Source organism: Stegostoma tigrinum, chromosome 30 (assembly GCF_030684315.1).
Source record: "Stegostoma tigrinum isolate sSteTig4 chromosome 30, sSteTig4.hap1, whole genome shotgun sequence".
NCBI classification, from domain to species: domain Eukaryota; kingdom Metazoa; phylum Chordata; class Chondrichthyes; order Orectolobiformes; family Stegostomatidae; genus Stegostoma; species Stegostoma tigrinum.
The window spans coordinates 28,223,993-28,251,839 of record NC_081383.1 but is presented as its reverse complement, the minus strand read 5'-3'; the positions used below and the strand labels follow the sequence as shown (position 1 = coordinate 28,251,839).

At 38.2% G+C, this 27,847-nt stretch overlaps 1 protein-coding gene across 2 annotated transcripts; it reads right to left on the bottom strand.

Moving 5' to 3' along the window:
- LOC125465666 (G-protein coupled receptor 54-like) lies at positions 1-27,847 on the bottom strand. Of its 2 annotated transcripts, none has more exons than XM_048559394.2 (6): positions 27,810-27,847; positions 27,347-27,591; positions 26,428-26,552; positions 6,006-6,141; positions 5,002-5,240; positions 1-3,362 (listed from the first exon to the last, which is right to left on the bottom strand). In XM_048559394.2, exons 2-6 carry the CDS (start codon positions 27,585-27,587, stop codon positions 3,006-3,008), a joined length of 1,098 nt encoding a protein of 365 aa, XP_048415351.1. In that variant the 5' UTR covers positions 27,588-27,591; positions 27,810-27,847; the 3' UTR covers positions 1-3,005. The 2 variants fall into 2 exon arrangements, with proteins under 2 accessions (XP_048415351.1, XP_048415352.1); XM_048559395.2 differs by lacking the exon at positions 27,810-27,847 and adding an exon at positions 27,772-27,807.

The following is a 27,847-nucleotide window of genomic DNA, read 5'->3' as shown; positions in this document are numbered from 1 at the left end:
GTACACATTCAGTTACAGACAATTAGATATGTAACCAGTACATGGAAGTTGGTCATGTAGCTTCATCTTGGTTCATCACTGTATCCCGCTTTTAAAGTAACACGGCTCTTAAGACAATAATTTAATAAATATAATTTTATTCACCACTGAAATAATCTATTAAAGACTTACTGTACTGAACAAATCAGTTTTTTAAAAAATGAATTATGGAACTGATAAATAAAGTGACAATCTACATACCTATCATCAGAATAAAGCAACAAAATCTGGAAAGTTATTTGAACCAAATGCATGGAGTGCAAAAAAACAAGCATTACTTATAAAGAGAGATTGGAAATTGATTAATTATGAAGATTTAGATTCCTTCTTACTGTTTGAAAACTGGAAATATTCACAAATAATACACTGAACCAGTTGTTATTCCAACTACAGGTTTGCTACATCAATGATATCCCTCATTCAACGCTGTCATGTAATTATTTGCCTTTATTGGAAGCACAATTTAAATGCTGGCAAAACAAATTTGAAAAGAGGAAGGCAAGTGTGAGGAGTAGGCTAAGGATTATTTCTTCAAAGAAATTGCAAGGTTATGATGAGATGCATGGTGTCCCTCTATGGTGTAAAAATTTTAATTATTCTTTTACAAAGTGAGTCAATGTATATTTCAATTGCACAACGCAATATCTAACTCGTGTGAATGAATCCTTTCCTAAATTCTAACCTGGTTACTTCAGCCACCAACCATTTTTAAAGGCAGCAAATTTTGTTAGTCAATTTAACTGGTTGCTTAGGTGTGTCAAAACTAAACCTGACTTGGTCCCCATCTGATATCCATAAACACTGGGCAGGGTTAGGAGAGAAAATGCTGCCTAAACTTTCCCCTCCTTGGAATGGGCATTTTAGAGAATTCTATTGCCTGTTTGAATTGGGCTACATAATTCAACCCAGTTTCAATAATGGAATCTTGAATCCTTCCTGTCCGCTTAGGTCAGAAATAGCTATTTTCTATTTCAGCCATAAGCTAATTCATGATAGAATATAACATACAACTGGAGATTTAAAGACCCATTTCAGCCTCTTAATCATGTTTAAAATAAAATAGCCAACCATTATATTTGCAAGATTAACACAAAAATCATGCTGAATGTTTATTTTGTACACAAAGCAATATATCAAGATGCACAGAGATTGAATATAACTAGTGGTTTTCTACTTATAAATATACTGGAATACAGAGCTTTTCAAAGAAAGGATTCAGCATTCTATACATTAGCTGTGGCTAGGAGGGCAGGTAGCACTCTTACCTCTGAGTTAGGTGGTTATGGTTTCAAGTCCTATTTTAGAATCTTTAAAGTATCATCCAGGCTAATACTTCAATACAGTACCATGGAAGCAGAAGTATCATTTTCCAAGAAGTGATGTTGAACCGAGGCACTGTCTGCCTTCTCATGTGGATGCAAAAAAATCCCATGACAGAATGGAATCCTGCTGTTCTGGCCAATAATTATCCTCAACCAAAATTACTAAATTAATTGGGATCAGAGATCCCGAAACACCAGCTTTTGTGCTCCTAAGATGCTGCTTGGGCTGCTGTGTTCATCCAGCTCCACACTTTGTTATCACTAAATTAGTTGCTCTGGTTATTATTGACTGTCATTTGTCAGATTTTGTTACACACGTGACACATATAATGGGTAGAGATCAAGACCGAAAATCTTCTTTTCCAACCCTCACTATGTTTAAAAAGAAGTTCATTTGCTGTGAAGTGATGTGGGATGCTCTGAGGTCGCAAATGGCACAATATGAATGTAATTATGTTTTTTTCTTGATGTGAAATAAAATGACAATTTTGTTTCTCATCAAGCTCTGCAGACATCTTTTAAATTGTCTGTTTGGGAGCGGTGTGTGTGGATTAGTAATATGAGCCTGTCAGACACATTCTATTGATGTTTTGTGTAAAATATTTTGTATCTATTGGACAGAAATGATCTCAGGGTTGGGGTTGGGGTAGACATCCCCCTGCTGTGGTTTATGTTTGCCTTGGGCACATCCAACATAAGTGGTTACATCATAGACTTGGGGGGAGCCCTCTTTGGTTCCCAACTGTCATGTATATATGTACATGACACCTCTGTACATCTTACTTTGACATGGCAATGGTTTCCTTCTCTGTAAAATAAACTAAGTAACCACTGAAGGTCAATCAAGTTGCAAAAAGTATCAAATTTCCACATTCTATATTTTGCTTTCTTTAAATTTGACTGTTTCAAATTCATCCTTTCACTGCTTCACTCAAAGTGTAAATTAATGAAATTAAAGCAGATCACCTAATTAATTAAAATTCACAACTACATAGTTGTAATATGATTGTTATTAATAATGGATACCTTTGTCTCATTACTCAGTGAAGCAGCAGGAGGCACTAAGAGCATAAACAAGTGACAACAAGCTCTGAATTACAAGGGCTATCAGACATGCACCTAATCCCTCAACGCACAACCATACATACTCACAATCTACAGCAAAGGTCATTGGATAACAGTCAAGATTAGCACATTTATTTGCTTTTTTTTCCCCTTCACAACCAGGTGAAAATTTCAGTGAAGAATTTGACAGATGCCATCTACCTCAGCAAAGTCTAGAGGTTAATCTTAGGGCTTTCCTGGATTTAATGGCTCAGCTATCCTTGATATGAGACATTTCCCCACACCATCAGGGCTCTAAGCTGTATCTTTGGAAAAATGTTTTTCAAAATTGATAAATGATATGAATAATAAGTAATTTTTTATACAAAAACAGGATGATGTTACTGGCATTCCAGGTTGTGTAGGAACAACTATTCATCCATGTAAAGTGTGAATGATGCAGTTCATGGGTGCCTGACACTTAGCCAAATAAAATGAAATTCTAACAATAGTTGATATAAAATCTTCTATCAGACCTTCCTGGTTCAACTCAAATATTTTCAACAATTAAAGCAATATATCCCAAAATATCCAAATCCCTTACGTTCCAGATGAAACAAAATGCATCTCCGTGTTGCCAGCACCATTCCCACTGTTTGCATTCCCAATTCTCTGCCTGAAGATGAATGGGAAAGCTTTTTTGAATGATTTTCTAAAATTGTCTCCCATAAATGCATATACTATAGGATTGATGGAAGAATTTGTGTAGGACATGCAGTGGGCCCAGATTTTGATTTTGTAAGTATAGTAATTTCTGTTAAAATTTGGAAGAAATGATTGGAAAAGGATGTACAACTGGATGGGACCCCAACAAACGGCAAAGAGAAGGACCATAACTGCCAACATCCTTGAGACCTTTGTGCGCATGGCCTCTGATCTTTCAGCAAGAAGTTGAACCTGCAAAATACAAGTATAGTTTGTGAAAAGAGCATGAAAGCGTATGAAAATATGGACAGGGAAAAGAGTAATCAATCCATCAAGCTTATTATTTCAAAGACTCTGTAAAAGCTACCCTATTTTCAAATGTACGCGGTATAATTTCTGGTGAAAATTCTGCATACTTAAGTCTCCGATCTCTTACAGGCACTCCAGCAAAACTCTAAAAGTTCATTCATTCTTACATGTCCCTTTGACCTGCTGCCTGCCAGAGAACATTTGTCACTACCTTACTCCAGAGCACAGAAACCAATTGGGTCAATTTTCAACTTACAACATGGTTTAACATGAACAACACTGTATATTTATATCACTTTGACTGTGGTAAAGTGTCTTGAAGAGCCATTATCAAAAATAATTTGACTCTAAGCCACATAAGGAGATAATAGGGTAGATGTTCAAAAGCTAAATCAAAGCAGTAGCTTTTAGGGAGTGTCCAAAAGATGAGAAATAGAGATGGGGGTATGTTTAAGAAGAGAATTCCAGGACTTCCAAGTTTCAGCAGTTGAATGTACAGTTGCCACTAATGTAATTAGGGTCGTATGTTCAAGGGACTGGAATGGGCAAATATTTCAAAGAGTTGCAGGGCAGGAGATTACAGAGACAGTGAGACCATGTGGAGATTTGAAAACAGGGATGAGAAGTTTATAACTGAGGTGTTGCTGGGACCCAATGTAAATCAGTGAGCACAAGGAAGATAGGGAAACATGAGTTGGTGCAATCTAGACCAAGGGCAATAGAAATTTGATGACCTCAAATTATAATGGAAGATAAAAGTATTGGATAGCGAAAGCACAGAAAGGAAAGTTGGATCATAAGATAACATGTTACAGAACTTCGAATAAACTGTAAACTTCACTTTATTGATGATCAACTAGATTTTTAACATTTTTGAAGGCACTAATTTCATCCTTAATTGAAATTCACCATCTGCAGGAAAAGCGGACCAATAACAAGATATTTCAGAATTTATTTCAGATTAAAATCTCTGGAACTTTAGAATACATATTCTGATTGAAATTTTGGTATTAACCATTTATTTTAATTATTTAACATAAATATTAAAATTATTGTCATTTAATAATTTAAACCTTTCTGTCTATTTTGCTAAAGGAATTAAAAATAACATTCACCAGAATGATTTCCAGAAAATAATTTCTTTGATATTACATGAATGAAATAAACTACTTTGATTAACTATTGTTTCTTTCCTCCACCTCAACACTATGTTGAACTATTTTTAATTCCCCTCTTTCTCCTTGATTACCTTCCACCTCCTTGATTCTTGCTCTCTTTCTCTATGCAGGAAAATTGTAGGCCACCAGTTGATGGCAAAACTAAATCAAAAATCATCTATACATTACATCACATTCATGAACCAGTGTTTTATTTATTTGTAGAGCCATGTACTGGCAAAAAATCTTCAGGACTACTGCCAGAATGTTGTCAGGGCATACTTGATCACTTGGGTATTTGCAAGTATACATTTAATCTAAAAATGTAACTTAGCCCAACCAGTAGGCTTCTTATGTCACTATTGATAAGCAATTTAGAGCATGGGGATCTGCTTTAATTAATACAATGTGCAAATAAAGTCTACCTGGTAGTTGTTGTCAATGGGTTCCACGGCTGGTCGCCCCATCTGATGCAGCATAGCAGTATAAGACACACAGATTGTGACCAATGGGAGAAGGTAGACAGCTAAGAAGTTATGAAGGATAAAGGCCTTCTCGTGGGAAGCAGAAGGGAAAGATTCACTGCAATAGATCTGGGGTCCAAACCAGTATCCATTTTGAATTTTCTGATATATAGCCACTGGTATGGACACAATAAAAGACCCTGCAACAGGTTACAAGAGGCAACTATTTCAGATAAAAGTATAATTTTTACTTCATTTTATGAAGTTTCCAATTATTACTTTAAAATATTTCAGAATGAGAAACTAAAATTATTTTAAGAATATAGAATGTAAGTATGAATCAATAGAACAACAGAATAAAGGTTTATTTATGCAGCCATTTTAACATAGAAGAATATACATGGTGCTTCATTTGGCAAAATGATAAACAAGTTCTTAACTAATGAAGGAAAGACTATGAAGGGTTGACAAAAATTTTTCACAGAGATAAGCTTAATGGAATGTCTTAAGGAGAGTGAGTTGAAGGGATGTATAGATTTAGAGAGGGAATTCTAGAACAAAAGACAAAGCAGCTGAAGGCACAAACAACTACAGTATTGCTAAATTAAAATAACTAAAACATAACTTCATTTTGCAATTTAATTACACATTTTACCTGGCTTAATTTGTGTCCAGAGGACTAACAATGAGCCATATGATTGTCAGATGTGAGTAGCAACTTGTGTAAAGTTAATTGCCCTGGGAAAGGTTGATTTATTGTACGTTTGTTTGCTTACAGAGGATGTAAAAAAAATTAATTGTTAAACGAGTAGATTTAAAATGATGGAGTAGCAATTATCCTTTCCTGACATATTTCCTGATAAGTATTTGTTATTGTCACTGAGGGCAAAAGAAAATGAATGAACATTCTCGTAAAAATACTAACCAAATATTCCCATCCTAATCTTTGATTTCTTTTCACTTACCGATCCATATTCCAAGACTGACTGCCATTGCCACCCGGGGCGTTCTCTGCCTCAGGGATCTGAGTGGATATACTGTCACATACCACCTGTCTACACTCATTGCAGTCAATGTGACACATGTTGCCTGTACTGATACCTGCAACAAAACAGTCCAATTTTGAAAAAGAGACCAAACAGCTAGTTTTATTATCAATGAGTGTGAGATACAAATTGTGCAATAATGAGTGAATAAAGGTAATGAGTTTGCAATTCATAACAAACCTCAGATTCACCCATGCGACCATTTGTCCAAGCCTGCCTCAGATTTTACAATCCCCACATTTAGAATCACTTCTTGTCAAAGGCTAAATGTTGGCTTCTGCAGCAAATGCAACCAAAAGTAGCAGATGGAACAGGAAAGGCACTGTGAATGCCTTTTTTCCGATGAAGGGTCTAGGCCCGAAACTTCAGCTTTTATGCTCCTAAGATGTTGCTTGGCCTGCTGTGTTCATCCAGCTTCACACTTTGTTATCATGAATCCTATGAGTAACAGTGACTATGAAAGGGCATTGTGACTGCCTGGATGTGAGGTGACTTACAGATTTGAGAATACAGATTGCTGTCTACAAAAGGTAAAATGACCCCTTAAGGTGACTTTACAGCTCTACTGAAAGAAGGGTGAACAGATTTTTTAAAAGTCCTACAAAATTAGTGGATGGCTCACACATTCACTTTACTGCCAAAGAGGGAAAAAAAATCCATATTGCTGAACAATGAATATGTCCGTCCATTGCAACGGATTGAAGAATTCTGATCCAAATTTAGTTCATAGCTCCAAGTCTCTGCTGACAATAAATTATGGGTTTCTTCCATTTACCAGGAATATGCTTGTTAGTGAATGCAGTAGGTTATTCAGCCATAGTGGGCCTCACAAAAATTCCCACTTTCTACAACTTGGCCCATAGCCTTGAATAATACAGCAATTATAAAAGTACTTTTTATTCGTTGTACAGTCTCCTGCCTCAACTACCCTCCCAATCAATGCATTACAGATTGCTATCAATGACTGGGTGAAAATAAATTCCCCAAATTGCCTCCAAACCTTTCGACCTTCACCTCAAAATTATGTCCCCTTTTTATTAACCCTCTTATTGTGATTATGTTTCATCATTGGTAGATGACCCATGTACAATGATATCTATTGAAAACAAATCTAGTCATCAAGATTTTTGACTTTTACTTTAGATCTGTTGCCTCAATTTTGGATACTATTACATCGTTAGTAGATATTCCAGCAATATCTTTACTTCATAATGTTATAAGTAGATAACAACTTAATAGCTTTGGAAAATTATCAGAGACCGGCAATTGTCATTTCCTTGACATCTTCGAACAAACGATGTGCTGTTAAGCTCAGCTGTTCTGACAGTTTAACCGAGCTTACTTCTTGCAGTTAATTACTTCAAAACTAAAAATGAGCAGTATAGAATATTTCTTATCAGCATATTCTAAACATGATCGAGATAGAAAATTTCTCAAGCAGAATCAAAAGGCTGAATTTAGTTCTGATGGCATGGGGTCTGCCAGCCTAAGGTAGTGACCCTTTCCCCATTTCACTGCTCAATGGGACCCAAGGACACACCTTATTAGCAATTTTCAATTAACTCCTTATTAAGTACTGCTTATGACCTGCCAGCCAAACAGATCGCAAATATCTCACCAGTCCCACATACAGTGGAGGGCACTGCTGGGGCTGCACTTGGAGGAAGGTGCAGCAATGAATGTGTGCCACACAGTCAGGTGCAGATTGTAGAGAGCGGGGCCAGTCAGGCAGGCCTTGGTGATTCAAACAGGTTAGGTGTTGGTGAGTATCAATGGCACCCTTCACACAGGGGTGGGAAGATCCACATGGGTACAATGAATGCCTGAAAAGTAAGGCTCCCCACATGGGGCTACCCAAAGGCTTCCAGGAACTACCCAGCCATCTTTCAGTGGTGAAATACCAGCAGAAAAAGCAAGAGGCCCTCAACTGGTCACTTAAGAGAACTTATTGGCATTTTGGTGGAATAGCCATCCTCTCCTATCCCCATCATTAGCAAAATGGCCCCAAAATGGCAAAAAGGCTGGTAAGCCACTGAAACCTTCCCGACATTATTGATCTCCTCAATCCCAGTCTATTCCCAAAAGGCTGGCAAAATCCAGCCCAAAGTGTTTCATACCTTTTTTGTAAGGGCCCACATATATTTCTTTATTAAGACTCTAAAATGAAACAAACGTTGGACTCCTAACATTGAAATATCAGATGAGTTTTACAACTTTAAAAGAATCAACTGTTGAGCTGTGCGATGCAATTTTGTTTTTGGATCTGTGAGAGGAACAGAATTGTTCAAGTTAAAGCAATTCTGCCTGACAACAACCTTCTGATTGGTTGAAATGCAGAGTGCTAAAAAATAGTAAGTATCAGGGCTGCAATGTGAAAGAAACATTCAGATCCCGTGAAAGGAAAGTGTGCATCTCACCCGCCAACCTCTGTAGACAGAAAATCCAAAAAAAATCTAAAACAGTTCTAAAACAAGACCCAATTAACCATTGATTCAAAGCGCAGGTTTTCAACTGGTGTGCTGTAGCAGGGTGAGAAGTGTACCACAAAATTCTAGGGAAGAAGCACTGCTTTGTGTAGGTTTTCAATACCATGTATGCACGAAGACTTGACACTGTGCACGCGCAGGAGATAGGAAATCTGCTCATTATGCAGCCTGTTTCTGCATGTACAGGCCCAAACATTCAGTCTGACTGTATACAATGATCAAGGATCGTATCTCTGGGATGCAAAGAAACTGCGCATGCACAGTAAAGAGCCACACCACTATTGAACATCTGTTGAACAGGCTTGCCTATTTGGACATGTTTCCACATTAGCACAGATTTTAAGATGGAGATTTTGGGAACGTTTTTACTTAAGCCACTGTTCTAAGTCATAGAACAGATTCTAAAAAGAAATTAATAAATTTATTGTTAAAATGGCCGATTCTACAACAAATTCAATCACTTAAACATCTGAACCTAAAACCAAAAAGCAAGAACTTTTCAGAGACTGTATAATGAGATCTGTCTTTGAATTTTCATAGCAAGGAAATGTCACTTACCCCTTACCTGAATGTCTCATCTGCAGAGAGAAGCCAACAAACACTGTGATGTTACCAAATAAAATGCCACTTACAGGTGAAACGTCCAGCTGCCATGAACAGACACATTCAGTACTTTTAAGAAATTGACAGAACAAAACATCAAGCAGACCCAATGTTCATGGAGTGTGTGCAGGTATTGGAGAAAGCTCAAGAGGCTAATTAGCAGGCGGCTGAGCATATCATTGCTAAAACCTTAATCATGCCTGCATATATACCGATCGTAGGGGTGATATCTGTTGAACTGAGCAGATTTTGAAAATGTATGTGTGATCACAGTTGAAGACATCTGAAACATTAATATTTTTGATCTTTCTTCAGCATGTTATATGCACTGTATTGCAATCCTCTCTAGTAAGGCTATAACCACAGTAGATGCTAGTAATATCGAACAGGTCCTTTGACCCATCATGTCTGGGCTGACCATGATGCCATTCTAAACTAATTCCATCTGCCTGCACATGGTCCCTATCCCTTTATTCCTTGCCCATTCATATGTTTGTCCAAATGCCTCTTAAATTGATTACGAGCAATCAATGCAGCTGAAAAAAATGGGGTGAGTTATGGACTTGTTTGTCTCATTGAAGTGTGCCTTGATACTGGAAATATTGGAAACTACTGATTGAAAAAATGACCATTACCCTACGCGGGTTATCAGTACTAAAACAAAATAACAAAAGACTGTGTAATGCATTACAATCAACACTTGAAATCTGGGATTTAGGATCTTTGGAATTTTGTTTATACTAACTATATCATTTTTCAGCTATAGTATCTGTGTCAAACCGTCTGGCCTTTGTCTATCTTAATCACGACTGAGTGTTTATGTGTTTGGGGGTGTTTAAAGGCTATCATTCAAGTTGCATGGCAGTAGATTAGAAGTCCCTGTTTTTCACTGCTCACGTTAAGGATAAGTATGTTACAATAAAAAGAATTATTTTTCTATTACTGTTGAAACCGGGTGTGAGTTGCTTTTGGGCTCTTTTTTGGTTAAGTCCCAGTTGTGTTGTGCTTTTCAGACAGTTTCTCATTGCAAGGCCTAGGGAATCTTCTTGCTCCAGGGAATCAGGCTGTAGCTTGATTTGTCAAGGAAACAGCTCTCCCAATTTTGGCACTAGCCTTCAAATTTTGACAGGGAAGACTTTGTAGGATTAACAGGACTGAGTTTGCCATTTGTCAGTTCTAGTGTCTTGGCTGATGTTGGGTGGTCTGTCTTGTTTCATCCTTTGGGTATCTGTTGAAGGGCCTCCTTCTCTCTGTGGATACAAAAGACTTTTCGTCCTTTCCATCTCTTCTATCAAGACCTCCAATGCAGTGGTGGAAACCCTTAATGCTTGCTGTCGCACATGTTTAACCACTCGTCAAAGTATCATGACACAGATTCAGTAACATGAACCATGCATGACATTACGTCACTTGCTGATACATGCAGTCAATGATCCATACGGCTGTATGCAATACCAAAGTTATCCAACAAACAGCACAAATTTACTGTTCTACACAATGACAGGCACAGGTCAATTATTCACTCTAATCCCCAAACCCACTTTCAAGGATAGGCCAATATTTTGAAGAGGAAATTTCAAAGCAGCTCTGATAAAAATATTTTCAGTGAAAATTATTCTTTTTAAAAAAAACAAATCAAGGTTCACTCTACTAGAGACAGATTGACATAATATTAGGGTTTATGTTCAGACCATAGATTGCCAGCAGAAATTACAGCCTAGCCATGAAAACCTAAAATAGGTTTTCCTCTGCAGGTACCATTTATCTTAGCATGTAATTGCAACGTTGTTCAGTGCATTTGCTAGACAACTGGATATTTCAATTCTGCCTAATGGCATTTTAATTAGTAAATAAAATATAAAAGACAACATTGTTGTGAGCTCAGAGGACAGGCACTAAATTTGCTGAAGAATTGCAAAAATGTATATAGGTAAAGGAACTTAATTAAATTAGGTTCATTTCTCAAGTTAACAGTTGAAATTGTAGGAGTTTAAAACAGTATTTAATTCTACTGTCAAATAGTTCATTTAGAAAATTGCCCTGTAATCTCGCTTTACAAATTTTCTGTGCTTATATTTTCTTACTTCCAAAAGGATTTGTCTGAATGAGGATATGAGCATTTAAGAAATGAAATTATCTTTTCACAAAGTAATGGGTCCTAGATGACTAAATAGCAGCTCTTTTAGACTGATGCTCCACATACACCTTTAAGGTTGCAGAAGAATCACTCATTCTCTAAACAGTGTATATTGCTTCTTGCTGTTACAATAACATACAAATATATTTCATCTACAACATTAAGATAGCATAAAGAACAAAACAATCATCATGTTAGAGGGCAAAATTAAATATTGTACAAACTAGAATATAATACTTTTGTATGATTTTCTTATAAATAGTGAGAGAAATAAGAAAACAATTGTGTAAGATTAAGAGATAGGACCATATGTTACAACCATTTTCCATAGATTATTCCTTCCTCTGTCAGGCATTTTAACCATCCATATGGAAGGCTATCAGTTAATGATCCCATTACCGAAGAAATCATATTAAACAAATTAGCTGCTTTACTCAGTAAGTACTTGGGTTACAACAGGCACTAAAAGGTAATTTAGCCAATTATATTGTCACAATTTAGTATGTAGATTTTGTACATGACAAACTGTGTGACATCTACTAATATTCATAATGGGGCTGAAGGTTAAGAAAAATGAGGGTCTGGTAATAATACAAACACAGCTACTAATGTTGGATAAATTATTGTTCCTGCACCACACAAGTACATACTTACACAGATATAAGAACAATTCTAATGTTCATACATAATTCATTAGTTTTAAAATGTATTTTAGTAGTTGTGATTAATCACAATGTTTAACATATCTGTAGAATTTTCTGTTATGATGCATCTATCGTCCTGTGCATCTCCACTCACCAGTAAAGGTTGCACAAGCAGACAAAAGAATATATCATTCAGCATATCAAGTAGACCACTACAGCCCAAAGATAAACCGAAGACTGATTCTGAGAGTCTGATGGATTGTATAACTGAAAGCTTTTACTTAGAAGATTTTAGAGTCAGAAGCTACCGATAAGAACTACAGTCTGTCAGTAAATACTTTCCTTTTGATATTTCTGGATTTAATAAATTCGGCAATTCTGAAGAAGATGTCCCAGAGGCAATTCACAGGCTGGAGTCTGGAGTGGGAGGCCACCTGAGCTGAGGACAGCCTGGGAAAGGAGTCCCAGAGGCCAGTCACAGATGGGAGCCTGGAGGGGGAGACTGTCCGAGTCTGGGCCGGTCTGGGAGAGGAATCCTGGAGGTGAGTCGCAGGCCAGAGCCTGGCATGTGGACACAATGAGGCCTTGTGTTTGAAGTCCAGTGGGTACAGACTCAGTGAAAATGACTACAATTTAAGCACTTTTTAAACATACTTTTTATTCTTATTCTGGGCTTTGAGTAATTTGAGTATTTTTTAAAACTTTGTATTCCTATGCTAGACTTTTCTATTCACTCTTTCAATTCTGTAACAAACACTTAATATCTGTACTTAGTCACTCTGTACCTAAGATGGTTCCAAAGTGGTGACATTAGAAACTTGTCACTGCACCAAGTAGGGTGCACGTAGCAATAAAGGCTATCCTTTTCTATTCTATTCAAATTATTATTTTTGTGTTAATTGTTACTATTTGTAAAAATCATGCTCCCATACACATTTCAATCAGAAAGGGACCACAAGATACTTTAAGGAAAAATTATCCTTCAATACATTTTTGCCTTTTATTTCTCGACTGCCTATTTATGACATTATTTACTTTTCTTTCCAAAATTGTTCTGCTTCTTACACCAGCTTGAAATTCAATATACTGCATCTTTAACAAAGTAAATCATCGCAAGACACTTAGTAGGAGTGTTATGCAAAATTTGATGCCATCCAAGACAAAGCAGCCCCGCTTGATTGACACTACATACACAGGCATCCACTCCTTCCACCACCGATGCACAGTAGCAGCAGTGTGTACTATCTACAAGATGCAATGTAGAAATTCACCACAAATCCTCTGAATGCACCTTCCAAAACCACTTCCATTTGGAAGGACCAGGGCAGCAGATATATGGGAACACCACCACTTCAAGTTCACCTCCAAGCTATTCACCATCCTGACGTGGAAATAAATTGCTGTTCCTTCACTGTTGCTGAGTCAGAATCCTGGAATTCCTACCCTCAAGGCATTGTGTGTCTACCCACAGCAGGAGGACTGCAGCGGTTCAAGGAGGCAACCAGGGATGTGCAATAAATGCTAGCTAGCAAGTGACGCCCACATCCCATAAGTGACCAAATGCTTGGTTGAAGCGGTAAGTTTCAGGCAGCTTCCTAATGCAGAAATGTACATGGAGAGATTTAGAGAAGACAGAGAGGAAAGGAGAGTTTCAATCTTAGACACAGTCGTCAGTTGTAAGGTGAATGAAAGCAGATGTGTGCAAGAGGCCAGAGGGTTGGAATGCTGGAGAACTGGGAAAGGGTGAGGTCATGGAAAGAACTGAACAAGATACAAAATAGATTAATCCAATTTCATGACAGAACCAATTTCTGCTGTTGATCATCCTCTGTATAAAGGAGCATTACCTATGTCTTCCTATTGTGTTGGGCTCAAATAGCTGAAAGTATTTTTAGAGTTATTGCCTCCCCCTTGTCAAGCATCTTTTATTCTCATAGGTGAAGCATAATTGCTTGCAAAGTTGATTCTCATATTTGCTCCTCACAGCTGACACATTTACACTACTTAAATAAAATGTATGCTGTTATGGTACATAATCGTCCAGCATGTAGTAGAAGCAGTGTGATTTGAGTCGAAAATTTTAAGTTGCATAGAGATTGGGATAAGCAAAAAGGTAGCAAAATTCTTCCATGTGTTTAGGATATTTTAAGATATTCCAGAATCAATAAGAGCCATACGGTCACACAGTGCAGAAGAGACCCTTCAGCCCATCAAATTTGCATTGATCTATCTACACAAATTCCACTTATCAGCACTTGCCTCATATCCCTTTGATTGCTTTACCCCGAAGAACAGTGAAAGCTGTTCAAAAGTGTTCGTGTTATGGTTCAGAACCAGTATATTCTCCCAAGAGATAAGAGCTCTACTTGCCAAGTAAACCTGACAAAACAATGATGAAGGAGTTCAAGGACATTAACGTAGGAAAATGGGGAAAAAAATGTACAGATCATGGTGACTGGAGGAGATACAAACAATGGATAAAGGTAACAAGCAATAAGAGTTATGTACATTTATATTTGGACAAAAAGGTAACCAAGATAAGTTTGTGTTCCTTTAAAACAGATAATTTCAAATGACATTAAGGAAATGTTACCTTTAATACTTACAGTAATTGCTTGAAAAACTCAGCAGATCCAGCAACATCTGTGGCTTAACTTGTAACATTAACTCTGTTTTCTTTCCACAGATGCTGCCACATCTGCTGAGATTTTCCAGCAATTTCTGTTTTACTGTGCTTCAGATCTCCATCATCCTCAGTTCTTTGCTTTATTTTTAATAATTTTGTGACAGTAATTACAGTTAAGATTAGGATAGCATACTGGACACCAGAAGGATGCTAATGCTGAATAAAAGGCATGAACTCACTAACATTATTATGAGGGAAGTACTATTTTAAAAAAAAACTAGAATGACCAATCTCTGGGACCAAATGGCTTCCATTCCAGGATTTTAAAGAAAGTAGTTGAGAACATGGCAAATACCCCAGGCATAATCCTTCAAAGTTCTCTCAATTTAGAAATTTTCTTTTCAATTGGAAAACTGCATGCACCATTCTGTTATTTCAGAAAGTGGATGAGAAAGCGAAGGTTAGAGACAAGTTATCCTAACATCTCTTGTAAAGAAATTGCTTGAGTCCATAGATAATCACAGAATGATTGATCATAGAGTCATGGAGTCACACAGCATGGAAACAGACCCTTTGGTCCTAGCAGTCCATGCCAAACATAATCCCAAATTAAACCACCTGTTCCTAGCCCATATCCCTCCAAACCTTTCTATTCATGTATCTATAAAAGACATTTGGATAATGTAATTGCACCTGCATCCACAACTTCCTTAGGAAGGTCATTCCAAACATAAACTACCCTCTGGATATAAAACTTGCCTGATGTCTTTTTTAAATCTTACTCCTCTCACCTTAAAAATCTTGTCTTGAAATCCCAAATCCTAGGGAAAAGACAACTATCATTAACTCAATTTATACTTTACATTGTTTTATAAATTTCTGTAGGATCACCTCTCTACCCACTATGCTCAAGTGAAAGTAAGTCCCAGCCTATCCAGCCTTTCTTTATAACTCAAACCCTCCACACCTTGCAACATCTCTTCTGAACCCTCTCCAGCTTGATAATATCCTTCCTATAACTGGGCGACCAGAACTGGACACAGTACTCCTGAAGAGGCCTCACCAACATCCTGAACAATCTGACTTACCAACTCCTGAACTCAAAAGGACTGAGCAATGAAGACAAGCATACCATGTACCTTTTTCACCACCCTGTCTATCCACGATGCAAACTTCAAAAAATTACATGCTTGCACACCTAGATGCCTCTGTGCTACAACACTACCCTATCATTACTTTTTTAAACTAAAAAGCACATTATTGGTCTGGTTAGAAGTTTGCTTGAGTGGCAAAAGATAGTGAGTAGGAATAATCATAGATCATAGAATGCCTAGTGTGCAAACAAGCCCTTCGGCCCAACATGTCCACACCAACCCTCAGAGCATCCCACCCAGACCCATCCGCCTATAACCCACCTGATCTACACAGCCCTGAACACTACGGGCAATTTAGCACCGTCAATCCACCTGCCTGCACATCTTTGAACTATGGGAGGAAACCACGCAGACACGGGGGGAATGTGCAAACTCCACACAAACAGTTGCTTGAGGGTGAAACTGAACCCGGGTCTCTGGCACCGTGAGACAGCAGTGCTAACCACTGAGCTACTGTTCCATCCCTTTGTTTGGTTGTATCCCACAGCATAATAAGTGGCATCTCACAAGAATGTGTGTTAGGAATTCAAATATTTACCATATTTAGTAGTTAGACAATGACATAGAGAGCCATACATCCAATGACACAAAGTTAAGCAGTATTGATGATTAAATGGCAAGGAGATAGTAACATATTAAGTGAATCAGTGAAATCAAGGAAATATAATTTAATATAGGCAAATGTGAGGTCATCCACTATGGAATAATAAAGCAGAGAAGAGGGGATTTTCTAAATGGCGTAAAGCTAGAAACAGTGGAGGTTCAAGAAACTTGGTGGTACAAGTACATAGATCATAATAATGTCATGAATATATAGAAATGATAATCAAAGCAGCATGGTCACAAGGACTTTAAACTAATAAATGGTGAAGAGAGCTCTTAGGAGAAATCAACACAGTTTCAAAATCAAGTAACATGATAGACTGTAAAGAACTAGTCAGGAATCTTACTTCAGATACAGCAGGTAATGGCAAAACTGTAAGAAGTGCACTGATTAAACCAGAAGAGAGAAATAATAAACAGCTGAATAAAACATCAGTGCTGACAGACAGGTTACAATGCATGGTCCAAATAAGAGTTCCATATACAAATGCACGGAGCATAAGGAACAAATTAAGTGAACTGTAGGCACAAATTCAAATTGGAGATAATGACATAGCTGCCATTAAAGGACATGGCTGCAGGATGATCAGCGTTGGGCGTTAAATATATCATGTTATAAGGTTTACAGGACGGACAAGGAAAATGACAGAGGAAGTGGAATAGCCTTACTGATTAGAAATAAAATTACTTCAATGGTGAGGGAGAATATATTGATAGGAAAGTATTCAGTTGAACTGAGGAACAGTAAAGGATCTTAACATGTAAGAGATGTTGTGTACAGACCCACTGGTAATAGCACCGAAGTGCTAAATCATATAAATGCAGAAAATAGGCAGTCTGTAGCAAAGTGAGGGTTGTGTTAAATGGGGATTTTAACTTTAACATAGATAGAGAGAGGCAGAAAAACATCTGTTAGAAAGGTATTGAATTTCTGGAGTGTTCCCAGGATAGATTCCTACAGTAATATGTCCTGATGTGACACAGGCTGTCAACTGAAAAATGGGAAAATCTGCTAATGGGTAAAACAACTGAAGAACAGTGGAGGATGTTTAAAGAAACATTTAACACGATAAAAGCCATTTAATGCCCCTGAGAGGGAAAAGCTCCACTTCACAGAAAAACAGCCATAGACAACTAAAGAGATAAAGAACAGCATAGAACTAAAAGGGCTTACAAAAATGAAAAAAATAGCAGCGGAATGAGAAAGTATAAAGACCAACAATGAGTCACAAAATAAGATCTACTGAAATGAATTATGAAAGGAAACTTGACAGGGGCATCAAATCAAATAAGAAGAAATTACAGAGTTAAATCAAGGGAAAGTGAATGATTAGGAGCAAGGTTGCCCATTAAAGATTGAAAGTGGGGATACTGTCAATGACTCTGGGGAAATGGCACCCATTTAATAAATATTACTTTGCCTCAGTATTTACAGGAGAAAAGGACGATAGCTTGCTAGAAGTTCCAAGCAAATTAATTGTGGATCAAAAACAAAGACTGAATAAAATTAACATCAGTAAAACATTGGTAGTGAGGAAATTAATGGAATTAAAAAGAAACAAATCATTGGAACCTGACCGTTTTCATTTGAGGGTGTGAAATTAAGTAGGAATGTCTGAGGATGTTGCTAATTCTGACTTCCAGAAGCCACTGGATAAAGTCCCACATAAGAGACTGTTAACGAAGGTAAAAACCTTGAAGAGGCTGAGGCAAAATTAGTGACATGGCTGGGAAATTGGCTGAGTGGTACATGACAGAAAGTAGGGATAATGGGCAGGTACTCAAATTGACAGGTTGTGACTAGTGATGTCCTACAAAGGATCTGTATTAGGGCCCCAATTATTCATATTATTTATTAGCAACTTAGATAATGGCATAGAAAGTCATGTATTCAAATTTACTGATGACACAAAGTTAGGCAGCACTGTAGAAAGTGTAGCAGAAAGCATAAAATTACATACAGATATTGATAGACTAAACGAATGGGCAGAACTGTGGCAGATAGAATTCAGTGTAAGCAACTATGAGGTTATCCATTTTGGAGCAAAAACAGAGAATTCAAATACATGGGGAAGATGTTATGCTACTGCGAGAAACAGCTCTCGGGTACCATGCTTCAACTGCTGTGTTCTGTCACATTTTTGGAAGATGTAATTATCTTGGAGAAAACCACTGCACAGATTTGCCAGGATCTATGAGGTATGAGTATGAGGTCTAAATTGTAAAACCTAGGATTTCTATTCCCTATAATTAAGAAAAAATTAAAGGGTAACTTGATTGAAGTTTTAAAATCTAGACTCGGGAACATAGCCTTAAAGTTCGAAAATGATGCTAACAGATACGTGTACATCAGCCGGTGTTAGAGGCATGGTGCTCTCTTTTGCAAATGGCAGTTGAAGGGGGTCTTGTGGTACAGTGCTATTGTCCCTCCCTTTGACCTCGGGGATCTGAGTTCAAGTCCCTACTTGCCTCCAGCGATATGCAGTAACATCATCGGACAGGTTGATTAGAAAATATTCTGCAAATGGCAGTTGATGCTGGGTTAATTTTAAATGTGTGATTGATAGGATTTTTGTTTATTAAAGATATTACATGATATGGAGCAAAGGGTGATAGTTGGAGTAAGGTCACAGATCAGCCATAATCTCTTTAAATAGTGAAACAAGGCACTAAATAATCTATTCATATTCCCATGTTGCTACATACACAATATCGATCATACACAGAGCATGATATAATTGAAAAATTGTAACAGACAGGATACATGTGCAGTCTAATTGAACATCGGTTCTTGCTAAATAATGAATAATTCCAAATGAAAAGAGAACCAAATGGAATGGGCCACGATCGTGGAAACTGAGCAGTTGACTAATTCTTAAGGGTTCTATACTCAGCCTGATTATGACAACTGACTGATTATGTAGAGGGGAATGTGTCTGAGCTACAAGGATTCTGTTGCCAGGCCCCAATGCTGAAAATGGCCCATAATCTGTCTGAAAGTAGGCCAGCAGTAGAATACATTGTTTAAAAATGGTAAGAATCCATTGTGTTCACTGTTTTAAAAGAAATGGTATTTATACAGTTTAAAACCTTGCTCATGAAACTAAATTCTGTACTTTTATGTGAAGAATGCAATGAAGATGATACGCAAGTATGACAATGAGTCACCCTGGTGAGCTGCAATAGATTATCTGTACTGCAGCCACAGTTAACCTAGTCATCAGGCACATTTTGAGCAAATCAAGTACACTACTTCATTCACAATGGTGCCGAACTTCCAGAGTGTTGTCACAACTGCTCCCAGCTAGATGATTATTCCATCACATATTTGGCTTGGGGCTTTTAGATGGGAAATAAAGGCTTTGAAGGTTCACAACGTGAATCATATGTTACAGAATATCCAGCTAGGCGCTTGTAACCATAACACTGATGTAGTTATTCCAGTTAAACTTTTGGCCACTGATAATCCGAAAGATGATGATGAAGAACAATTTAGTGATTTTGGTGCTGTGGGAGATCAGGAGGAGATGGATGACTTTGCCGGCCACATGTGTGAGAAAAATTATAAGTTCTCACTTGTCATACTGATTGGAGGCTTACATAGGACACTTCATTGTTGAGGGAATTGTGAAGGGAATGAACGCTTCAGAATCATCCACGAACAACCCTCTGTCTGACCTTCTGAATCATCCTCACTCATTCTAAGTGTGAGTTCTATTCACTAAAGAATTTATTTTTGACCTCAGTTCTAAAACTACCCATTGAATGATTCCATGTGCAATTAGATGCGGCTTTGATATATTGAATGCTATTATTCTTACCACTTCTTGTGTTTTAATTGTTGCATCCAAGTGAGGATCCAAACATTTCTGGAGCTAAATTGATATGGCAGTACCCAAGCTGAGCACTAAAATATAGATTAGCAGTAAGAGTTTCTTTACTTATTACTCCTTCCACCAAACTGCTGTAGACTAGGAAGAGGTTGACAGGGTAACAGTTTGCTGATTACAGGTAGTTGTGATTATGTAGACCACAGAGAGGGGCGAGGTAGCTATATAGTGTTACAAGGGCGTTGGGAGTGTTGCGGGTATTTGCATTGTGTGAGATGTATCTTTCTTGAATCAACTGCTTGCAATCCTCGTACATAAGAACTTAAGAAATGGGAGTAGGCAGAGGTCATTTAGCCCTTTTCAGACGCTCTGTCTTTCAAAAAGATTATGACTGATCTATTACTTCAGATGCACCTTCCTGCAAGTTCCCATTACCTTATTTCCCTTAAGACAGATGTTAATAGATTTTTGGATATTAAATATACTCAATAACTGAACTAAGAGCGGGTGAGAAAGAGCACACAAATGAGATGAAATGGTGGTGACGGAAAAGGTGCCAGTTTCGATCTGCAGAAGTTGATGAGAGAACCACACTTGAGAAAACTTGACCTCACCCTCATTAACTGACCTAAAAATGAGGTGCCAGCCTGGGGAAGCCGCAACATATTCAAGTTAAACAATGCAAGCTATGTGTCATTGACAGAAATTAACTGTGAGAAGGAGGTACTAGTGGGTTTAGCAGCCTCAAAAGTGGATAAATTGACACATCTGGATGAGATCTAGCTCAAATTATTGAGAAACACAAAGGAAGAAATACCAGGAGACTTGGGAGTTATTTTCAAATCCTCTCTGGCCACAAGTGAGGAACCAGAGGACTGAAGGACTGCTAATGTTTCCCCATCATCAAAAAAGGGAGGAGGGATAGAACAGGAAATTAAAGATCAGTCAATCTTAAATTTGGTGGGCGCAGAAGTTAAAAGAATGAGTTCTGAGAGACAGAATATATCCACCTTGGAACAGACATGGATCAATGAGAGATAGCAAGCATGGGTTTGTTAAGGGAAGGCTGTGTTTGAAAAATTTAATTAATGTTTTTGAGGAGATAGCCAGGAGTGTTGATGAGGGTAATACATTTGATGTGGCTTTGTTACAGTTCCTCATGGCAGACTGCTTAAGAAATTAGGAAACAATGAGATACAAGGCAAAGTGGCACATTGTATCCAAAATTATCTGACAGATAGAAGGTGACGATACAGGCACATGTTTCTGGCTGGAAGTCTGTTTCCAGGGGGTTCCACAAGGCTCAGTGCTGTGGCCCTGGCTATTTGTGGTGTCACTGATATGGACTTAAATGTAGGTAACTGAGATATTTTCAAATTACAATGATAATGGGTAGGGTGGTAAATGGTAAGGAAGCTCGCTGTAAACTCCAGGAGGTATCATGTGGGTAGTACTGTGCCATATAGAATTCAATCCAGAAATTCCCTAACAAGGCAATGAAAATCAGAGCTAGTAGGAACTGCCAGTGCTGAAGAATCAATGCTAACAAGGTTATCTCCCTTCCCTCCTCCCAATTCTGAAGAAGGGTCCAGACCCAAAACATCAGCTTTCCTGCTCCTCTGATGTTGCCTGGCCTGCTGTGTTCATCCAGCTCTACATCTGATGAAAATCAGAGGAAGCTTGGTGTGCATTTCCAGAGATCCCTGAAGGTAGAAGGTGATTAAGAAAACATATGGGAACCTTTTCTTTATTAGTCAAGGCATAGAACAAAGAGCAAGGAGATTATTCTGAAACTACATAAAATGTTTGAAAGGCCATAACTGGGGTACCTCCTGCAGTTGCACTCACCACCATCATAGGAAGGATCTGATTATACGAGGGAAGAGAATTAGACATTTAGGACACTGCCTGGGCTGGAGGGTCTGAGCTGAGGAAAGATTGCATAGACTGACGTTGTTTTCCTTGGACTAGTGAAAGCTGTAAATGCTCTATGTATGATCAATCTTACCATCTTTAAACAATGTATCCTACTTGCAGCAGGAGGCCATTCAGCCCATCGTGTTCTCGTCATCAAACATCTGACAACACATAATCTGATGGGCTGAATGGCCTCCTTCTGCTGCAAGTGTCAATGAGCTAAGTGATCCCACAACCAGTGGTTCAGAAAAATGCCGTGCTGTTATATTAATGCTGCACGGTTACAGATAAAAAAAAAGAACTAACGGGAAGAGAAGGCTCCATGACCATTCAATCTTCAGGCCATGAATACAAAAGACAGGGCTGAAGTATTTACAACAATCTTCAACTGTAAGTACTGTGCAAATGATTCATCACAGCCTCTTCTTGACATTTCCTATATCGCAGGTGCCAATTTTGAGCCAATTCAGCTAATTTCAAGAGATATCAACGAGCTGGTGAACATGTTGGTTCCAGCAAAGACTATGGGTGTGACAAGATCCAGCTGTAATGCTGAAGACTTGTGCTCCAGAATTAGTTACTGTTCCAATACACATAGAACCATGACATTGATTTAAAATGTAGAAAATGGCCCAGAATGAATTCAAATCAGCCAAGCACCATCTTATCAGCCTACTCTGAATCAGCAGAATGTAATGGAAGGTCTCAAAGTGCTATCAAGCAGTATCTATTCATCAATAATCAACACACAGATGTTCAGTTTAGATTCAGTCAGTAATACTTGGTTTCAAGATGTCTTGCTGACACGGTCCAAAAATGAATGAAATGAATTCCAGGTTGAGATGAGAGTGGAATACTGTGATATCCAGGCAGCATTGCATGCCATGTGGTATCAGGAAAACCTGGTAAAATTGAAGTCAGTCAGAATTGGGAGGAGAAGACTCCACGATTGGAGCCATACGTAGCACAAAGGAAATTACAGTGGTTGTTAGAAGCTGATTATCTTACGACATTGCAGCAGGAATTGCAGTAGTTTCCTCCTTAACAGGCAACTCAATGTAGTCTAGTGAGGATCCCGCCTCGGCCTCCGGAACCTAGATAAAAAAGGCAGCAAGTTGTTCGGAGTGTCCAGATAGGCCTTGTTGGACTTCTTGCATGATTCTTCCAGATTTCTTGCAATAGCCCATGTTGCTCAGGTCCTTCGCCCTTTATCGCACTGGAGGCAATGCCTGCACGAATCTGAAAACCAGACCTCTTGAGCAACCAGGGGTGCTATTGTTCCAGATCCTGACTTATTACAACTTATCAAAAAAAGGTTATGTGTTTGGATGGGATTCTTCAGTAGAATTGGTTAACATTTCTACTTTTTTGCAAGTTTGACCATTTTCAGCAGCACACAAAGGGTTTCTGAATAAAAATACATTTTCTGGAAGGCACTGTTACACACTGGCTTCTGTTTAGTGCATACGTGACTTATGTTAGATATTACATATCTTATTTGAGCTGTAAAACAATCTTTAAAAACTGTAATGCATTTCAGTTTTTCTGATCTACATCTAGAACTTAACCAGTAATTATTATTATCTAGATTGCTGACTTAAAACAACTCCACCACACAAGGAATATTTGAACAGGAACTTTAGATAAGTCCCCTGGATGTGATGGGGTGCATCTAGGACATTAAAGGAAGTAGCCACTGAGATAGTGGATTCACTGAGGGTTATAGAGTTATACAGCATGGAAACAGATTCTTTGGTCCAACCCATCCATCTTGCAAGAATCCTTATATTCTGGAAAAGTGAGTGAGGATTGCAAAACTGTTAATGTAACGACTTTATTCAAAATGGGAGAGGACAAATAACGTAATAAGAATCGAAAGAACTGCGGATGCTGTAAATCAGGAACAAAAGCAAAAGTTGCTGGCAGCATCTGTGAAGAAAAATCAGAGATAACTTTAACTCTGATTTTTCTCCACAGATGACATGTAATTATAGGCTGATTAGTTTAACATGTGTCACTGCAAAAAATTTACGTCTATTATAAAGGATATAATAGCAGAATATTTAGAAATACATAATAAAATCAGGTATAGTGGGCATGGCTTCATGAAGGGGAAGCTATACCTGACAAATTTATTACAGTTCTTTCAGGAGGCAACAGGCAGGATAAATTAAAAAAAAACAGCAAGGGTCTTAATTTGGGTTTCCAAAAGGCATTAAAAAGGCACCATATGTTATACTACTCAATAAGATCCCATAGTACTGGAGGTAGTACACTCATATAAATAGAGGATTGGTTAACCAATAGAAGATGGACAGTTGAGATAAAGAGGGTATTTTCAGGATGGCAACCTGTAACTATAAGAGCACTATTGTGCTGCCACAATTATTTACAACTTACATGAATGATTTAGACAAGAAAAGTGAATGTAATGTAGGCCAAATTTTTGGATGACACATAAATAGGTGGGAGGGCAAGTAGTGAAGATGACAAAAAATCTGCAGAGGGATATAGGCAGATTATAAAAAGTGGGCAATATGGGAAAATGTGAGGTCATGCACTTTTGCAGGAAGACCAGACCAGTGGAATAGTATTTAAATGAAGAAAGACTACAGAAAGCTACACTACAGAGAAATTTGGGAGTCCTCATGCATAAGTCATAAAAAGCGAGCATACAAGCTCAACAGGCAATAGTGAAGGCAAATGAACTGTTAGTCTTTGTTTCAAATGGAGTGGAGTATAAAAAATAGGGAAGTGTTAGTAAACATATCCAATACAATAACAACACATTACAGCACAGGAACAGGGCCTTCAGCTCACTGAGCCTGTGCTGATTCCTAATCCTTATTTAGACCCTCTATTTATTGCCCATAACAGTTTATACTCCTCTGTCTCCTCCCATTCATGTGTCCATCAAGATAAGCCTTAAATGTTGCTAACCTGCCTGCTTTCACCAGCTCCACTAGCAGTGCATTCCAGGCACCCACCACCCTCTGTGTGAAAACTTGCCCCTGCACTTGGCCCCTAAACCTGCCCCCTCTCACCTTGAACTTGTGCCCTCTTGCAGTTGACCTTCCCATCCTGAGAAAAAGCCTCTAACTATTCACCCTATTTATGTCTCATAATTTCGTAGACCTTTATCAGGTTGCCTCCCAACCTCCATCTTTCCAGTGAAAATCTGACTTTATCCAACCTCTCCTCAAAACTAAAACCCTCCAGGCCAGGCAGCAAGGTACTAATTAGATTATACCTGAAATAATGTGTACAGTTTTAGTCCCTTTACCTTAGGAAAGATATAGTGACATGGGTGGAAGTCCAGAAAAGTTTCACTGCGATAATCCCTGGAATGGATGGAAAATCTTTATGAGGAAAAGTTGAGCGGTCAGGCCCAAACTCAATGGAGTTTGAAAGAATAAGAGGTGATCTTACTGAACGATGCAAGACTCTTCGGGGTTTGACAGGGTGGATGTGGAGACATTCTTGCCCTTTGTGGGAGAATCTAGGAACAAAGTATAATCTCAAAGAGAAGAGTTGTTCAGTTAGAACAGAAATGAAAAGGACAGGTAGTCAATCTGTAGAATTCTTTGCCAAAGGGCTGTCAAGGTTGGGTCATTAATTATATCCAAGACTGGCAGGAATAGATTTTTAAGCAGTTTCAGAATCAAGGGTTATGGGGAAAAGTGGAGTTGAGGATTATCAGATCAGCCATGATTTCACTGAATGATGAAACAGATTTTATGGGCCAGTAGCTAACTCCTGTTCATTCATTTCTTGGTCTTAAGGAGACGAGCTAGCTCTAGTGTAAACATCACAACTATTGCCCTGACTGTGTGGCAACAGGACTTGTGTACAATCCACCAACTGCCTTCATCCATGTCACTTTTTTGATGGCGATAAATGTTCCGCAGCACAATGAAAATCATGTCCTACATTGTTTTATCAAACTAAATCATCTGGTGACTTACGCTTTACGTATGGTAGAGACAACAGTCAAAAAATGTTGCCCTATATCAAGATGCGTACTTTTTATTCTTTGAGGGGATGTAGATGTTGCTGGATGGCCAGCATTTTTGCACTTCCATATGTGTCTTTGCAAAGCCACTTCAGAAAACAGTTAAGAGTCAATGCATTACCATGAATGTGGAGTCACATGGTTGCTAGGTCAGGTAAGAATGGCAGGTTTCCTTCCCTAAAAGGCATTAGGACTGTTTGCAAACACTAAATAAATAAATGTCTGAACTGTAACCAATAAAAATTGGTTTTAGCATGGCTCAGAAAATGCATCTAAAAGTTGTCAGTTCACAGTAACAGAGATTTATCGGGGAAGCATAGGAAACTCACCTGTTGTATGTAATTGACAAATTTGCACATGAACTCCCCGAAAATCCAGCTCGGGAGTGGGTATAGGACTGCAGTGAATGGAACACAGCATACCAGAAAAATAATATCAGTTGTAGCCAGGTTTGCTAGAAAAGGAAAGAAAAGCTTAGAGCAAGTTCAATCTAAAAGATAATTGGGAAATCAATCAAGTTACAGATCAAGCAATTAACCATCATAGTTATGAGAATTATTATTATAATTTAGAGAACTTAAATACTACAGTGCTATTACCGTACTTAGACAAATAATTAGAATCTTTTTTCACAGAGCACTGTGTACTGAGTTGATATAATCTTTTAATCAAGAGCTGATTGATGCCCCTGTATATCAAAAGCGATATTTTTATAAAGTTTTGCCTTTCAGATTTACAAATACAAAATGAATATTTTTTTCTGAATTTTTACTGCTACTGGTTTAATTTAAAACAAAACATTAACTCGGAAAATCTGCAGTTACAAACTTAAATCTGCCCTTTACATTGAAGTAAAATATACCTCTCCTCAATTCAGATATTCATTAATTTCAGATTACCTGACTGAGGAAATCATAGTTTGATAGTTTTAAAATTATTCATGCGTGAATGTGCATGTAATTCACACGTCCTGATTGCTGTTATAATCACTGCTTATTATACAGTATTGAAATAACTGAAGCAGGCTAGCCAGCATGTATAGAACCGGTCCCAGCCTAGACTGATGGGGAGGGTTAACGGCAGTTATCTGGCTGCAAAAACAACATAAATTAAATGCAAAAATAATGCTTATATAAGGGGTGATTAATTAGCATTGTGGCGACCCTGTGTATCACTGAAGAAGTCCAAAAACGGAGATGAGATACTGCAGATGTAGAACTCGACGAATTTAGTCATCGATGCTGTTACCTATGTAAAAGTTGGTAACTGTGCGCATCTGCTTGTGCTTCGTTACCACATAAATCACTAGCGAGTTTCCAGCCAGACCCACAACCATGAGAATCCCGAAGAAGAGAGGCACCAGCCAGGCGTCCATCAACACCGGGGGGCTCGGAGCGGCGGTCGTGTTACTGCACCTATTCCCCAAACACGAAACGTTCAGATATTCGAAAGAATCGTTGGTGGAGGAGACCACAGAAGCTCGCAGCATCTTCCTAAGGAATTAAAAGCAGTGCAGTTAAAACCACCTTGCTCACAAAGAGAGAGAAAAATAACATCCAGAAACTCCCCGAGACATTCAATCAGATTTTCCTTTCCGGTAGGCGATGGTACCCATCCGGCTACAATTCTGACTTTAACACTCGGTTAAAGAGACGTTCGGACCATTGACCGACCGAGCCCAATCAGTTCACTGCATCGTCCGCGGTCTCACCCCGAACTCGCTGGCACCAATCAGAAACGGAGCAAAGG

Bases quoted from the DNA above. Each gene is read 5' to 3' on its own strand.
- LOC125465666 (XM_048559394.2), bottom strand. From the start codon at position 27,587: ATGCTGCGAGCTTCTGTGGTCTCCTCCACCAACGATTCTTTCGAATAT. The intron at 26,553-27,346 runs GTAACAGCATCG...TTCCTTTTCTAG, and splicing joins AGTTACCAACTTTTACATAG to CAAACCTGGCTACAACTGAT. The intron at 6,142-26,427 runs GTGAGTTTCCTA...GTTTTGTTGCAG, and splicing joins TTGTCAATTACATACAACAG to GTATCAGTACAGGCAACATG.